General features: G+C 41.8%; 1 protein-coding gene and 1 long non-coding RNA gene across 3 annotated transcripts in view; one reads left to right on the top strand and one right to left on the bottom strand.

Moving 5' to 3' along the window:
- The window catches only part of LY86 (lymphocyte antigen 86), a 60,533-nt gene that overhangs the window by 12,350 nt on the left and 30,112 nt on the right, over positions 1-18,071 (bottom strand). The window contains exons 3-4 of the mRNA XM_050789680.1: positions 13,955-14,041; positions 12,531-12,659 (exon numbers count right to left, since the gene is read on the bottom strand). Of these exons, the coding sequence (XP_050645637.1) occupies positions 12,531-12,659; positions 13,955-14,041 (216 nt within the window). The remainder of the gene's footprint in view (positions 1-12,530; positions 12,660-13,954; positions 14,042-18,071) is intronic.
- Positions 14,036-18,071, top strand: part of LOC126953925 (uncharacterized) — a 153,038-nt gene continuing 149,002 nt past the window's right edge. For both annotated transcript variants that reach the window (XR_007725411.1, XR_007725410.1), the window contains exon 1: positions 14,036-16,339. This is a non-coding gene — a long non-coding RNA (uncharacterized LOC126953925). The remainder of the gene's footprint in view (positions 16,340-18,071) is intronic.

Below are 18,071 nucleotides of genomic sequence, written 5' to 3'. Positions count from 1 at the left end.
CATAATCCCCAGAAACTGTGAATATGTTACCTTACATGGCAACAGGAACTCTGCAGATGTGACTAAATTAAGGCTTTTGAGATGGGGAGATTATCCTGTGTGGCCCAGGGGGGCCCAATTGTAATTACAGAGGTCCTTATAAGAGCGAGGTAGGAAGTCAGAAGAAGGAGAAGGCCAGGTGGAGATGGAAGCAGAGAGTAGAGTGATGTCACTAAGGGCTGAGGAATGCAGCAGCCTCTAGAAACTGAAAAAGGCAAGAAAGCTGGCTCTCCCTGGGCCTCCAGAAGAAACACAATTCTATGATGCTTTGACGCTAGCTTTCTGATATCCAGACTGTAAGAGAATAAATTGATGGTGTCATCAATGGCGACATTTATGGCGATTTGTTACAGCAGCTATGGAAAGCTCATACAGCAGTCTTGGATTAAGAAAGGAGGGACAGGGTGATGAGCCTGAGAAGGGACAAAGGTGATGGTTTGTTTGTATTTGTGCTCTCCACAAAGGGCCCTTCAGAACTATGACACAGATGTAACCTAGGATTTGAGCAGAAGAGAAAGTACTTGGGTTTAGGGCTAGGCCAGAGAGTAGAATTTCTAGCATGAACTCACAAATGAGCTCAGGATGGACTGTTAAAAATACTTCAGAGCAGTATAGATACAACCAGGTCAGATCTGTGCAATAGAACATTCCACAAAGATGGGAATGTTCTGTGTCTACACCATCAAATACAGTAGCCACCAGGCATGTGTGGCTGTTAGGAGCTTAGAATATGCCTGGTAGGACTGGTGCACTGAATTTTTAATTTAACTTAAATGTAAATTCTTTAAATAGCCACATATGACTTGTGGCCGTCATATTGGACAGTGCAATTCCAGATCAGCACTGGCTAAGAGAAATAGAATGTGAACCATATATGCAACATACGATCTTCTAGTAACTACACACAAAAAAGGAAAAAGAAGTAAGTAAAATTAATTTAGTAATATATTTTGTTTAACCCACTTATTAAAAATATTATCATTTCGGCATGGAACCAATATAAAGAGTCTTAACGAGATATTTACATTATTTTTTTCATACTTTGTACCAAGTCTTCAAAATCCGGTGTGTATTCTGTACATTTCACTTTGGACTGGCCATGTTCCTAGTACTTAATGGCTGCAGGGGCCAGTAGCTACTGTCTGGACGGTGCCGACTATTTAGTCATTGATGAGGAAGCGGGGCCTAGCCGGGAAAATGACTTGCTTTCAGCAGCATTCCTTCTGCAAGGCCTGTTTTTCTGCTGTCCAGGTTCCCCCTCTGAGAGATACATAACTTCCAGCAGCAAAGCAAAAAGAATTTAAGTATTTTTGTCCCACCTACCAACTAATTCCTAAATTTTGTGGATAAATACTTTGTACAACATTCAAAATACAACTTATAAATTGGCAGGCTGATTAGCTTCCTAGAAATGGAAATGAAGTAGATGATGATGGAAGCAAAGAGAAGAAATTGACTTGATCCTCCGAAACCTGGGCAACCCTGTGAATGAGTAATGCGACTGGAAAGCTAAGCAAACAGACATCACAGAGGGCTGCGTTTTTCACACTGGGGTAGGCGTCCGGGCTCATGCACATCAGGGCTCTCGGGATGTCTAGTTTCTTAAAAGGCAAATACCAGCGGCTCTGGGATCCGATTGTGTGATATGGGGGAGCCGTGAGTTGGCCTTCTTAATTAGCTTCCTAAACGATTATTACATCAAAGTATGTCACTGAGCTGGATTTATGAAATTCCATAACGGTCAAGGATTTGTAAAGAAGCTTGTCTTAGAAAATTAAAAGTGTTTCTGGTCCTAGGTCATCCTTAGTCATAGTATGCTGGGCTCAAGGAACATAAAGAATTGACTGATGTCAAAGTACAGTTGCAGTACGGTTGGCTCATTTACAAACGTGCTTGAGTTTGAGGATGGGGAGAAAGCATCCAGGGCTCTAGAATTCCTTAAAAACCAATACACTTCCTTTCATTTCATTTAGCAGGAAAAAGTGCTCTTTTGCTTAGTCATTACTGGTGCCCTCTGTAGAGTGGCTACTGCTTTTAGTTCTGGGTTTTTTTTTTTTTTTTTTTTTTTTTTTTTGTGGTTTGAGGGTAGGAGTTCTGCTAATACAATAAGTAAACCATTGTTTTTGGTGATTCTGCATGAATTTGCTGCAGCAGCAGCTGCCTGGTAATCACAAGCAGGAAATCTACCACTGAAGTCTGGAGACAAGGAATAATACATGAAAAGAAGAAAGGAACGAAGGGGAGATGATGGTGCTTCAAATTTCCAATTCCATGAGAGATGCAAATGACGCTCTCTCCCTACAGGGACAAGAGGGCCAGGGAAACTCCCCTTGTTCAGCCATCAGAAAATATGCAGGCTTGGACCAAAGGCATCTTCTTGCTACCTGTAAGGAAAAAGGTCTTAAACTTCTAAGCCTCAATGACTCCACTGCCTCTTCATGCGCCTTGTTAAAATGCAGACTTCCAATCTGAGATGGATGATGACTTGAGGGGCTCAGAGCCTTGCTGGAGAAATCTGTCATCAGCTGCACACAGTTGCTGCCATGGATCACTTATTGAACGCTTGCTGTGTGCAGAACACCATTCTATGGGCTTTCTGTGTATTATCCCATGTTATCCTTATGACTGTCCCATGAGGTCACTTGTATTTTCTCTATTGTACAGATGAGGAAACTGAGGCTCAGAGAGATTAAGTTACTTGTCTGAGGTCACATAAATGGTAAGTGGCAGTGAAGATTTAGCTCTGTGTAGGTCTGCCTTCAAATCTTGTGCGTAACCACCAGGCTAGTGGTTCTCAAAGTGTGGTCCCTGGGCCAGCATCATCAGCCTCACCTGGGGACATGTAAGAAATGCAGATTCTCAGACTCCTCGCCTGATGTGTGGAACTGGAAACCCTGGGGCTGGGTCTAGCAACTGTGGTTGAAGTTGGGCTCCAGGTGATGCCGATGCCTGCTCAAGGTTGAGAACCACTGGACTGGGCTAAGGTCCCTGCTCTCCGGCAGCAGTGCTGCAGTCTGATGAGTCAGGGGACAGGAAATGCTTCCAGAATAATATTGGTTTTGGTAACATGCTGCCTGCAGCTGCAAAATGACAGTGGGGATAATAATGGCAGGAGAAATAGTGCAATTTTTCAGGTCACAGAAAGTCAGCACTCCCTCCGCGGGTCTATAGATCCATCCATGAGAAGAGGAGCCAAGACACATGAGTTCCCATCTCAGCCACTTTGTCACTGGGGATACCGGTAGCGGTTGAAGGACAGGACCAGAAGGTAGGGCTGGGGGAGGTTGGGAAGGAAGTGTGGGGATGGAAAGCCTGCAGCTTCTGAAGGAGCAGGAAGTCTAAAATGGCCCAGAAATCAAAGGTAAGCAAACAAGTATAACATAGGTGATACCCTAGAAAACATGTACGATAGACAGTAGTCCCCCTTATCTGCAGTTTAACTTTCTGCAGTTTCAGTTACCTGTGGTCAATTGTGGCCTGAAAATATTAAGGTATTTTGAGAGAGAGAGAGAAAAAGAGAGAGAGAGAAAGAGAGAAAGAGAGACCATACTCACATATTTTTTATTACAGTAAATTGTTATAATTGTTCTATTTTATTAATTGTTATTGTTAATTTCTAACTATGGCTAATTTATAAATTGAATTTTATCATAGGTATATGTATGCATGGGGAAAATAGTAAATATAGGATTTGGTATTATTCATGGCTTGGGGGTCTTGCAGTTATTCATGCACTGGGGGTCTTGGAACATGTCCCTATCAGGTAAGAGGGGACTACTGTATTTTAAATTTTAGGCTTCTATTAAGCTGCTTATTCCCCTTCTGTTATAGCCTAAATCAATGCCTGAATTCCTGGGGCTTGCATTTGTTAATGTATGTGCAGTGAACATGAAACAGCTGAATCATGAAGCCCATGGTAGTGGGGCCATGGCTGGGCTTTACAGAGGTTGTCAGCTCATCAGCATAGATTAATTTCTTCAAGGTAGCACCTGCTGGGAAGGTGGTTTAGCCCTATCTTCTACTCCAGCAGTGCAGGGGTAAGGCATTTTGCAGAAAGCATTTGTGGATTTTTTCCAAATCTAGGCAGTAAACAGATTGCATTCCCAGCACTCCCCCCAAATTCCCTTCATTTCCTAGATCTGTGGAAAGGAGCACATTGAAACAGAAATAGAGGAGGTCATAGAAATCTAACTGATGGAATCTGACTGCTGATCTAGATATTATTGTTAAGACAGGATTTTGAATTGATACAGACAGTGAGATTGAGAAGGCTCTGCAGTGAATGATGCTGGGAGGATCACCGGGTCCAAGTGTTCAGCATGAACCAGGACCAGAAGAGAAACATTTAATTAGGGAAGGTAACGAAAAGGAAGGGAGGATGGGCAGCCACGAGCACCCACTCTGGTTACACCTTTGACTTACTTGTATATGTAAAATCAGTTGAGTATTATAATAGAATCTCTTAGCTCTGTCAGAAAAATATCTGCCTTATGGGCAATATTATGCCAGACTTTAAATACAGTTCTCAGGGGATCTACTCTGTTTTATATTGAAATTCATCTAATTATAATGTGTTTCTCACTTTGGTCAAACAGTAGGAAAGCTCAGATTTACACAAAAGATAAACCAAGAACCAGTTATTTTCTCAACTAGAGGATTCTTCAGATTGCAAAAGATGTCATCATACTATTTCCTTTAATTGCAAGCTTTAAATATTAATGCGTTTAAAATCAAGTTTAAACCTGATTATTTTCTCTAGCTTGCATATTGCACACAGGGAGGTACGTTTATCTGTTGAATGTGTTTCATAATGGATTTTGCTCATACTGAGAAGTGGCCTGTGCAGGCATGGATGCACCATGAATCAGCAGTTCTTGTGGTCACCGTTGTCTTCTGCACCTCTCTGGGATCCTAACATGAATAAGGCATCATTAAGTCCTCTCAGCTTTTCATTGGTTGGACTACATCAGTCACAGCTTTCAAGGTCTCAAAGAAGATTCCTTGACCTACAGATACTCTCATTTATAATCATACACACCCAGTGTATACACACATGCATACACACACACACAATTTATCTAACTCGCCTATGCCTTTATTTTAATTTCAGCTGATTTTGGCAGTAGGTTGTGTACAACTGATATCTGCAAGTCAATCTGTGAATCAATACACAAATTATTTTTGAAAGAGTATTACTCACTTGGTGCTATGGAACCAAGGCCACTTTGCCTGGGTTGACCTACCCTGGTCAGAACTCACAGAGGTTTGGCCAGAACCAGGTTTGACAGTTGACATGTCTCTTATTATCAAGTGTGAAAATCATGTGTTCCCTGGACACATTGGCGTGAACAACACACACTGGGGTGTGTTGGAGGGTGGGGGATGGGAGGAGGGAGAGCATCAGGAAAAACAGCTAATAGATGTTGGGCTTAATACCTAGGCATTATCATGGGATGATCCGTGCAGTTATTCACTACGGCGCATGTTTAACTATGTAACAAACCTGCACATCCTGCACATGTACCCCTGAACTTCAAATAGAAGTTGGAAATAACATAAAACGACTTTTAAAAAGAAAGACAATCATGTGTTCATTCTATGTACTTTATGGTTTTAATCCGAGTCTTTACCCAAATCTCCAGGTTCACTTCCAGTTGAGAACCTCACATCTCTGTGGCCCTACACAATATATTCTTGACGGTCCAAACATGAGCCACCTTTAGGTCATTTCTCCCCACTTTTTATTTGGGTGGAGCTTGTGGAGCAAGCATGAAATGTTGCTTCTACTTCCCAGGGTGATACCTGAGTTTCAGGCGCCACAGTACATCTTACAATAAAATTTTGGCTCTATTTAACATATCATTTTATTCTCATCTTCCTGCTGTGGGATATTCTAGGGAACTGCTTGAACCAAATGAACCTCATTGAGAGTGGACATCAAGATGTGTTGAACGCTTGATACATCAGACACTGAAAGAGACTGGGGGGAACTTGACTCGATTCCAAGTGAGACGGGGCTGTGGCTGTCTCATGTGTGGTGCTGGTGAGTGCTGACAAGCCCAGACTTTGGGAAAAGTCCTTATGTCAGACAATTGTGGGCTAGGGTGACAGATCACACTTTGATGGATGTCAGGTTCCTTGAAGGGAGTAGACATTCCTAAGATTATGTATTCTGGGTGGAAGTCAAGCCAGTGGCAGAAAATAAAAATTTTAGAGGCTGACCTTAGATCAAAGGAAGAAAACAAAACAGAACAGAACAGCATAGCCGTAAAAGACTTGTTCAGTTACTGGTCAGGAAATTCTGGGATCCTGAGCAGGTTGGCAGTGTGCGATATTATGGACAGGCTGCTCCTCTGGCTCTACAGTGAGCCAGTTTGAATCTGAATCCTCACCTCTGGCCTGTTTCTATGACAGACCTACCAGAGTTTATCAATCAGCCCTGCAGTTTTCACAAAATGCTCCTACCTTCTGCCTCAAGGTCCCTCAGGTAGGGGAGGAAGCCCAGGGACTCAGTGCTGTGATTCCTAAAGCATCAGACACGTTGCATATCTTACTTAGTCTCCGCTGTTACCCAATCATGAATTATGGCCACTCTCATTTGATAGATGCAGGAATTGAGAAACAGAGAAATGAAATGGCCCTCCAGACTGTCCCTGGCAGCTGTGGGGAGGGAAGGAGACCTCCAGGCCCACTCTCTGGCTTTTTCCTAAGGTGCCCTTCCTCCTGCCAGCTGCCACTCTGCCCAGTCTTTCTGTTAAGTCCCCTTTGCCCCAAATCTAATTTGTTGGCACAGGCCTTATAAAGCAGAGTCAAAGCACAGGTGCAGTATTATCCTTCATGTCCTGGATCTGAATTTATGCTGCAGCTCAGGTCAAGTGTCCACCGAGTGACAGCCCAAGCGTACCTGTGCTCAGTAACTCTGGCGGAGAGCCCTGGATTCTGACTTAGCTTCTAGCAGTGGTTCACAAAATTTAGTATGCTACAGAACTACTTAGAGCAGGATTGATTGGTCAAAAGAAGAATAATATTTCACCACATGTAAGAATTAAATGAAATTTAAATTTCAGTGTCCATAAATGAGTTAAACAAAGCCAAATCAATCATAAAATACATGCAGCAGATATAGACATACCTCACTTCATGTAATCTGGGCACACAGCCATGTCCACTCATTTTCATATTATCTCTGCAAGGGCAGAGTTGAGCGATTGCCACAGGGACCATATGGTCTGTAAAACCTAAAATGTTTACTATCCTTCCCTTTCCAGAAAAAAATTCGCCAACACGTGGCCCAAAGGGCTTGTTAAAATACAGATCACTAAGCCCCAACCCCAGAGCTTCTGATTCAGTAAGTCTGGGTAGGGACCAAAAATTTGCCATTTCTAATAATTTCCTAGATGATGGTGATGCTGCTGGTCTGAGGATCACACTTTGAGAACCACTGCCTTATAATAATAGGCTGGTTATGCCCAAAGAAGATCCTTTGGTTTCTATAATTTTGTTATGCCCTTCCTTTAAATCGAAAAAGACGGTCTTAGTGGAGGGCTGAAAGGAATTTACTTCTTCTCTAGCAAAGCTTTCTTTACGTTTATGGAAGATACACAGCAGAAGGGTTTGGAGCTGGACAGAAACCTAGTTCCACAGCTTGCTGGCTTTGTGACCTTGGGTAAGTTAGACTCAAGTTCCTCATCTGTTAAGATGAGGGTATATATAGGAAAAAACAGTTTTTCCTCCTATATTCTCAACACAGAGCACTTCTGGTCACCACCTGGCTTGGCTCTTACTCCTAGAGATTCTGATTTCATTGGTCTGGGGTATGGCCTGGATGTTGGTATCTTCAAAACTATAAATGGAGATAATAATGTAGCACTGTCCAATAAAAATATAAAGAGAGTCACACGTATAATTTTATGTTTTCTAGGAGCCACATTTTGAAAGGTGAAATTAATTTTAATATAATATTAATATCTTATCACTGATAAATAATTAAAATAATATATTAATGATAAATTCTACTTAACTCAGTATATTCCAAACATTAACATTTCAACATACAACCATGGAACAATGACAGAGATATTTTACATTCTTTTTCTCAGACTAAAGCTTTGAAACTGAGTCTGTACTTTACACTTATAGCACATCTCTAATCAGACTGGCTATATTTCAGGGTTCAGTAGTGACCTGTGGCTTGTGGTCATTGCTTCAGAAAGCACAGGAGTAGTTAATGTGCAACCAAGATGGAGACCCACTGGGGTAAGGGCATGCTTGGTGTTCTCAGACCAGACCAAAGCTCCCGGACCACACACGGGTTCTATCGGCATTATTATTCTTGAGGATTGAGAGAGTTGACTGCAGCTTCCCTCCTTTGGGCTAGGAATTAGGTGTGGTCATTAAGGACATTCAGTGAAGCTCAATTTTGTCTTAAAATTGGATGTGCAGCTTATGGAACCTGTTTGAAAGCATGGCGATCAACTAAAGCAAATAAATCTAAATGACTTGATGCTATCAGAGAAGACAGAAGGACCAGTGCAGCATTAACAGAGCAGGAGGTAAAACTGTGGCCAATTTTGTCTCCTTCTGAGTGAGCCCACAGCCTGAGTAAACAGGGCTGTGGGAATCCCAGGCAAGAGTATGGCTGTTAGATCATCCCTTGATATTCTACGCAACTCTTTGATTCAGAACTTTCTATTCAAGTCCAAATATCACTGGATATTACATAGGCTGTCATTCTCTTTGAAAACTCTTAGGTTTATTCCTAGGGGAACAGAATTTATTCTCTCTATTCTTTCTTATAATGATAAACTAATATTTAAAAGAATAACCTTGCAAATTTATCATAAAAGCAAGCAAGATTTCCAAAAAAGACAAAAATAAAGATCTGCAGAGATAAGCGCTCTTAGCACTGAAGTGTGTACTCTTTCAGAGTATTTTTTTGGTGTATACACTTACACACATTTTATACAATAGGATTCAACAGTGAATACACTTTTATAGCATGCTTCTTTGTTACATAATATTCTTACAAGTATATTTTCATGTAATTTAGTAATCTACAGCATCATTTTAAAATCACAGCCATTGTACCATTGTTTGGCTGAATAATGACCTACTTAGTCAATGCCCTATCATTGGTTATATTTCCCCCACATTGTCAATCATAGCGTAAGTAATCATACTGAAAGAGCATCAGCTGGTCTTTGAATCCAATGTGATGTTTGCCTTAAAGCTAGCTGAGGACAAGGCAGAGGGAAAGGAGGCAACATTTCCATCTCACTAAGTCTGACCCATTTTGTAGTTTTATCTGGCTTGGAGAAAAGCCAGCAAGATGCAGTTTGCAGAGGAATGCATAGTAATGCTGTGACAATGATACCAGACAGCTCAGCTGCGAGTGACACCACAATGTGCCGCCCACAGTGGACATTAGGTTTTCTCACCGCTCTGCTAAGAAGGACCTGCAAGCCCCACAGCAAGCCTTAATGTGTTAACAGCAGCTTATGCTTGGATTTGGATTGACTTTAGTTCTTCCTGGTGCCATTTTTCCCCTTCTGGTCTTAGTATTAACCACTTCTTTGGAACAGAATCATTCCTGCAGTAGGTTTGTGGGTGGGTTAAAAAAATTTAATAATCCAAAAAACCTCTGACTTTAAGATTTTAGTTTCTCTGCCTTATGTAGTTTACATAATTATTTGTTCGTGCAGCGTTTATATATTACTTTTCTGATCATTTTATACTATATGATATTTTACACTATATGAGGTTTTCTGGCAATTTCCCCAGTGCCAGCTTCTCGGTTTGCCTATGCAGTCATCACTCCCGTTGCAATAAAGCAAATAAATAGCTGCAGAGCTGCCCAGCATTCAAATAAGGCAAACACCAGCCTTTTGAGCTGCTAAACTGAATTGAACACCTCAAACTGATTTAGGGAACCATCTCTCTTCTCTTTCATCAATCCTATTAAAACCATACATAGGGAAAAACAGCAAGGTTTTCTTATACTTGGAGGACCAGGAAAATGTACTCTCTGCTAGGGTTTGATGCATGTTGTGTCTTTATGTTATGCATAAGCAGTCTTAAGTAGTCATTTTAAAGGTGAACTGGTAAAGTTGTGTTCAATCCATCATATGTTCACATGCAAATACAACAAAACAAGTATCTATTGTGTCTTTACTTTGTGCCAGGTCTCTTTGCCATGTCAGCAGTGACAGATAGGAGCAAGAAATATGCCTTCCTTAAAGGAGTTTGAAGTTTAATTGGGAGGGACACACACACTAACCATAAAATTCAGTTCCATCTGAGATAAGAACTACAGCGGAAATAGGAACATGATGCTCCCAGAGCACCCAGAGGGAGCACTTTATCTGTTGGCATTGGAGGAAGTTTCAGAGAGAGAGAGAGAGAGACAGAGACAGAGAGAGAAAGGGATACTTCAGCTAGGTCTGGATGAAAAGCAAATGGCGATTGGGCCACACATACTAAGGGGACCGTCCAAACAATGTTGCAGGTGTTAAAATGCAGGCTCTGAAGAGAAAGTGGCAAAGGATTCCTTAAGCTGATGCCTAAGGTATGTATGGGGGGTGGAGCAAGATGTAGCTGAAGAAGGGAGGAAGGGAGGGAGGAAGGAATGGGAGGGAGAGAGGGAGGGAGGGAGGAAAAGGAGGGAGGGAAGAAGGGAGAAAGGACTGACTGTGGGTGAAGAATTTAGAGTCAGCCCAGCTGAGGGCAGGTCGAAAAGATTAAACAGGGACGGACGAATGACGAGTTCATCATTCTGAGGAAATGCATGAATATACTTGATTAATCAGAAATGTCTCCAGTAAGTTGAGAGAGGAAAACTGACTTATCATTTTAAGGTGGGCTAGCTAAGAAAAAAAAAAAGGTCCCAATTTGAAACAAAGTCAGATCACTGGGCAGAAAGATTCCTGAAATGATAATTTTAAGTAAACCCCTGGTCAAAAGCAAGACACATTCATTCGTTGTCTTGTTTGTTCTTTTATTCATTCATTCGTTAAAACTAAGATTGGAGTCAGCCTGCCTGGGTTCAAGCCGTGGATCCTTCAAGCTCTGTGACTTGCTGCAAGCTCCTAAAGCCCTCTGTACTTCAGTTACACATTTACAAAGTTGGAATATTAATATAGTATTAACCTGTAAGGTTGGTGTGGGAAGTAAATGACTTAGTGGATCGAAAGCTCTTATAACAGGGCCTGGTACGAATGCTCCATCGTGTGAGGCATTTTGCTCTGTGTGTCTCTGTATTCAGAGCTCTCTATGTATCAGCCACATTTGAAATACTGGGAATAAAAAGACAAAGGTGATATGACCCTACCCTCAAGAAGCGCGTAGTACAATGTGGAAGGTACACGGGAGCAAACCAGGACAGTCCAACATGGCAAACGCTAGGATAGAGTGATGTGCCACACAGTTGCCGGGGATGGCGAGGGTGGTGAGGGAGCCAGGCTGAGTCTGTCCTCTACAGATCCCAGCAAAGTTCCCCCGGTTCCATCTGGTCAATCCTCCCTTAAGTTCCTTGTTTTCTTTTGTTTGCATCCCTTAGTGTAGGAAGGATATTCCAATTTCTTCTAGATCTTTCATTTAAAAGGAGTAATTGCCTCATTTCACAAGGAACTTGACTGTTTAAAATTCTAGCTCTCTTGAATGGGAAAATAGATAAAGGGGTATTTCTGAGATGTGAGGTGAGGGGTGTATTGGGAGTATGCCCCGCCTTGGCCAGTGGGAGTAGGAAGGAGACCCTGGGAGGGGAGAGCAGCTGGGAGAGAACCACTCCTGGGGAAGGACAGTCAGAGATAGAGCCAGGTTTTAACTACACCGCGGAAGCATCTCAGGGCCTTGGTGAAGCCGTGGTAAAGCCAAGGAGGAAAGGAGAGGTGGGGACAGGTGGCGGAAGGCTACCTTCTCTTTCTTCAAGGCTGTAAGCCAGGGAGTAGAGGGTTGGTGCACTGGAGAAAAGGTAGCTAATGTAATGGGGTTTCTGCCTCTCTACTTCTAGTGTAACTACCCGATGCCCCTGTTAGTCAATGACCCACGTTGGGAAAGGTGGTGACATATCATAAGCTTCATTTGTTTTTCTTTTTTGAAGTCCATTACTACGTTCAGGACACCCTGCCACTAAGGAAGTTGTGGAGGGAAAACCTGGAACCACTCTGAACCGCAAAGGATTTTTGGAAGCTCTTGGCTCTTTCTGCTGCCAGCCCTGTTTATAAAATGCTGCTACTCACAGGAACAATGTACTGTTTTAAAGCATCTCATACGCGTCATTTCCTTTTGATATTCACAACAGCCCTGTAAGGTAGGCCTTATGGAATGGGCCTTATTGTTATTTTTATGCAACACATGCTGATAAGTGAGGATAAACTCGTCCAAAGGTGAGGGGCAGAGACAGAGCTCTGGTCTGGGTGTCCTGGCCTCAGATGCAAGTTTGCATTTATCTCTCTGCAGGCCCCTGCAAGCAGCGAGCAAGACAGATGGCTTACCTCCTTTCCTTCTTCCACAGAAAGAAAACTTGGGCAGAGCCACCTCACAGATGGGATAGGAGAAATTCAACACAGACGAGCCTTGAGACATGAGAGCTAGGTCAAGAAATAGCTCTTTGATGTCCTCTCCTGGAGGAAAGAGAAGAACAGCTTTACTCTTACTGCGTGTTTCGCTGTGCATCAAAGGCATTCACAGTATACAGCAGCATGAGCTAAAGAACCTTTTGTTTCCATTAATCTGCTCTGCGTGGGGAACAGTTTACTTCTTTCCTTAGTAAAACAGCATTTAGGCAATGCTGCGGGGGATTATGACGAGACCCGGGGTATGAAGGGTGGCTGCTTCTCAAAATACCTGCTTGGAGCAAGGTAGTTAATCGGCTGAGCTCCCCACCCTGGTGCTATGGCCTTTTCATGTGAAGTCTGCAGGTCTGGCTTCTGGAATTTCTCAGCTGCAGAGTATCATTTGTTCCCCATGATGGCGGTGGGGTGTGGTCACGCCTACATACACCTGCTGCTGTCACCAGGGAGGTATTGCAGCACAGGTACACAGGAAGCTTCGGTGGGTCCCATGGCCGTGGCTCCCAATTCTCTCTGCCTTTTTCTCCATTCCTCCCTTTTATGTTCCACCCACTCTTCCATTTCTCTTTTCTCTCTTCTTCTCTCCCCATAACATTTCTCGAGCTGCTGCTAGAGTCCCGATACTGGATAAGATTCTAGAAATACAAAGTTGCGTGAGAGTTCTTGATTTCTGTGAATGTTGCTTCCACTTTTCTGGAACGATTCCACATGCTAAGTTTATTCAACCTCTCTACTTTGATTTTGATATAACTGTTTTGGAAAAGGAGATAGTCTAGTAGCTATAGCAAATATATTGACTAACTATAATTGCATGATCATATGATGAACATTAAACAATCAGAAAGTGCTCTAGCTTATTGATTGGGGTAGGGGAGAAAATATTACATCTCCTCCTTGCCTATGTCAAGGTTTAAGAATTTGTATTAACTATTTGGGATACAAAATAACACAAATGACAAACCGTACTGCTGGTAGTAGATTTATTTGTTGCTGAGATAACTAAAAAATTTAGGAGATCCTGAGTAGACATTAATACTTAATCTCAAAATATTCCCCCCCCCTTTTTTTTTTTGCTGCGTATACTGATTCCAGATGCTTATATCGTCCAAATGAGTGCCTAGAGTCTTTTTAATACAAAAGTACAGCTTTAAGTGAGAGTTCTACCCTACCTGGATATAACCTAGAGAGAGATTTGAAAATGAAGATGTAAACAGTGTTAATTCTAGAGAGTGGTGAGGGAACAGCAGTTTAGCCAGTCATTATAGTTAATGTAAGTCATTGGGGGTGTGGAGTTGGAAGAGGCTGTGTAATGTTTTATTTCATGCTAATCATTTTTTTTTACTTACTCAGAATTATTCCAAATCTAATGTTGATATTTGATTTTAATTGCTTGGAACACTTTTCAATAGAAAAGCCAAAATCTTGTAATGGATCTGTGAAGAAGAAAACAATAGATTAGTTGTGAGTACATTGTATATTCTGCAAACATATTCAAAATTTGCACCAACATTGTTTTCACACGAATTACTGCATTTATTCAAAAACATATTGCCCAACACTTTTTAAAATAAGCCTGTGATATTTTCATCAGCTCCCCCCAGTGTCTTCAAAGCCAACGTCATGTTCACTCTGACAACAGGGCCTCCATCCATGGAATGAACAGTGTCTTGCTAGTTGGGTTATGTCTTTACTTGTTAACATTTTTATCATAGAAAAATGTTATCATTGCCCAAATTCTTCTAGTTCCTGAACATTTGACTTTAAAATTGCTCATGGATTGCATAGAGCCTTTAATAAAGTATCTATTATTATTATCAAAACAGAGGGAGGTACAAAAGTTAGGAGAGCTTGAGTAGACATTACTACTTAGGCTTAAAATATTTTCTTAAAAGATTTTCAAAGTTAAGATCTGCCTTTGTAATTCCATTTTATCTCATCCCATCCCATCCCATCCCATCCCATCCCATCCCATCCCATCCCATCCCATCCCATCCCATCCCATCCCGTCCCATCTCATCCCATTTAATGTAATACTTCCCCCCAAAAATACTCCACTATGTACAGGTAATGTGCTAGATATGATGAAGCTATAAACATAATATTTTCTGCATATAACTTCTGCTCATTCACAAAGCTCCAATGGTTTATCTATGCCTCAGAATAAAGTCCAGAAATGAGTGACTGGCTCCAACTTCCATCCTCCACATCATAAATCCATCCTCCATTCCTTGAGACCAACACACCAGCACATTCCCACCATGTTTGATTTGCTTGCGTGCTTTCTCCCATTTGCAATGGTCTTAGTCTTTTTGGCTATTATCTAAATCCTCAGGTCTTGATCATTCCCATCTTCTTTGTGAAGGCTTCCCTGACCCCAAATATTCTCTTGTTTCCTTGAATTTTTAAAATGGTGATGTCTGGCACTCTCAGTAAGTGTACAAACATGTATCACTCTGTACTTTGCTACATCCTGCAACACTGAATCTAAACATGACATTCATTAAAGGCCAGAGCTAGTTTCTTGTTTTGTTTTGTTTGTTTTGTTTTCCATTTCCTTTTCCTTTATGTTTCCCACTGGGCTGGAGACAGGAGAGCTATTTTTAACAGAGGATTACCTTGTACTAATAGCCGAGCCTTGTACTTTATGAGTGTTTTCCATTTAATTCTCTAGGTACCCCAGCACCTAGCAGAGAGTCTCACAGCCTCACAGTCTGACACACAGTAAGCACTCCATAAATGTACATGTTGAGTGAATGGATGGGCCGTGTATTGGAGCTGTTTCTTAGCTCCAAATCCAGCCCTCTTTCCTCTGATTTTTAACTGGGCTCTCGGTAATCATGTTTCTCCTTCGCTGTCTGCCAGTCAAGATAGCAGGGAGATGGATGCTGGAGTTGAAGAAGGGACTTACTCCTTCTTGAGTACTTTCTGGGAGTGTCACTGGTGATGGACCAACACCTTGGCAGTGGAAGTTGGTTCCAGTTGGCTCTCTTTTGCACCTTCCCAGCATCAGCTGACACTCAGCTCTGTGGGGCCCTAAGCTACTGCAATAACAGCACATCAGAAGCTGTCACCCCTTCCTTAGCGGTCTGTCTCAGCTCCATAGGGTCCTTCTGTCAAGCATCCAGTTTCTAATCCCCACAACCTCTGCCTTTTGCTCTCCCAGCCCTCAGCGGTCCTTTCTTTGCTCTTTTGGTTCTCCAGCAACTGGTTCTCTAACCAACTTCCTATGTCAAATTCTCTCTGTTAAAATAACTGATATGGTCTTCGTTTTCCTGACAGGACCCAAACTTGCAGAATAAATAATAATCTGAAGAGATACACCTCATTTTACTGTTATGAAAATATAGACTGGGAGATGTTGTATTAACTTATCCAGATCCCCACACTAGAAAGTGTCAGAGTCAAGATTCAAAACCAGAGTTAAAAACAAACAAACAAACAAATTGCTCCCTGGTATTATGCAGTGAAACTCACAAAGTAGAACCTCAACTACATATGTTACTTATTTGATTTGTAAGATTGCCCAGAATATTTTGTGTGCAGGCATATGGCATCTGGTAGTTCTGTTTCATAACTGATTTCCATTTCAGCTTAGCTATGAGCTCACATTTGCCAATGATAGTGTTCCAGACAGTTTTATCATCCACATTGCTGACCTGGAAGATGCATCATTGTCTATGATATCTGCAATGGAAATGATCACTAGGCAATTTCAGCCTTGCAAATCTAACGTAAGTACACTTTCGTTTGATCAAAACCCCTTTGGTCCAGTCACTAATTTTCCTAAGGGTGGGAAAGAGCCCTCTTGTCTTATGCTCACTGGACTCCTTCCTAAGTATCTCTGTGCTGTCCCAGGGTTTCTTTCAGCCTGGAAAATAGGAGCAGGGGGTTGGAGACGATAGTTCCTGCTACATCCTTGGCACTCAGTATTGAAAAAGATAGAAGCCAATGAACAGATGCTTAGGAAGGTGCATCCTCAAAATTGTGGATAAATTTAAGTTGCTATCCAGGCAAAATAAAAGAGGCTAAGTATGTATTGTGTTGTTGATTAGCAGCTATATAATTACACTGTATGTTTATCAATATTTTAAAGGTATAGATAGGAAGAATCAACTAAGGGTGGGAGAAGGAAATAAAGCATTTTCCTGGTACTAGAAACACATTGTTGTTAGGAAAATAATCTCAATAAAGAACAAAGTCACAAAGAAAGCTGTAGGCTGCATCTCTCTGAGGATATGTATATAAAAGTAGAAAGACAGATTGCTTAAAAAGCGCTTAAGGGTTTGGTGAGCTTTCCTAGCAGCTATTTCAAATTTATATGCAAGACTGATATCTTTGAGTATAAACATGCAGTTTGTGGTCCTCTTGGGGAAAGTGACATTGGTTCCTCCTCCTCCCCCAATCCCACCCTCTCAAACTCATCTCCTTCTCTGTATTTATTTGCATTTCCACTCAGGCACTTTGTATGTTCTATACTACATTATATTTGTTTGTATACCTTTGTCATTCCTCCACTAGATAATGCAAAGCTGACTCCCCAGTGCCAGGGCTATACATAATCTCTTAAGATTATACCAGATCTCCAGTGATTGTCTGCTGGATGAATAGTAGTGGTTATTTGTAGTAAATTTGCTGAGAACCTTAAAGCAGGATTCCTCAATGTTGTCACTATTGACATTTTGTTTTGGATATCCCTTGTGGTGGGTGCTGTTCTGCGCATTGCAGGATGTCTAGCAGCATCCCTGGTCTCTACCCACCAGATGCCAGTAGCACCCCCATACCCTCTGGTTGTGAAAACCAAAAATATCTCTAGACATTACCAAAGTATCCATGAGGGACAAACTCACCCCTGGTGGCGATCACTGCTTTAAATAATCACTTTATCAATTTCCAGGCTTTACTTATACTGCAAATGCCTCAGAATCACCTACCAAAATAAAAGATGGTAGGTTGCATTTTAAAGCAGTTCTCCGTCTACAATATGAACCGTGATGGGCAGGCTGAGAGTGGAGAGACTTTCCCTTGGACCCTTGCTTCAGTAACTTTTAATCATATAAGATGGATCATCTGACTTTGGACTTTCTGAAACAATAGCATCGGAAAGTTAATCAGAGTTGGTGTTCTGAGAATTTGAGGAAAGAGATAAGTGTTTCCTCTGGATACTTCACTGTATTTCAGCAAATGAGCTCAGGAAAGAAGTCAAAGCTTCATCATGAAATAGAAGACTTCATTTTCAATATTTCTTCCTTGGCCTCTATGTGGCACTCCCTTGCTCTCTGTTCTGTTGACTTCTATGGCCTCAGCCCAATGGAGGACGGCATTATAGTGGGTGAACCCAGCAAACCCCAAACTGCCCCTGCTCCCCTCTCCCCCGGGCAGGTGTGCCCTCGAAGGCAGGCTTCTCCAAACCAGCAGCATGTGAACCCTGCCAGAGGTGAGGAAGAGCTCCAGGAGAACAGCCAG

This window comes from Macaca thibetana, chromosome 4 (genome assembly GCF_024542745.1).
Source record: "Macaca thibetana thibetana isolate TM-01 chromosome 4, ASM2454274v1, whole genome shotgun sequence".
In the NCBI taxonomy this organism is placed as follows: domain Eukaryota; kingdom Metazoa; phylum Chordata; class Mammalia; order Primates; family Cercopithecidae; genus Macaca; species Macaca thibetana.
This window is presented reverse-complemented; position numbering and strand designations above follow the sequence as displayed.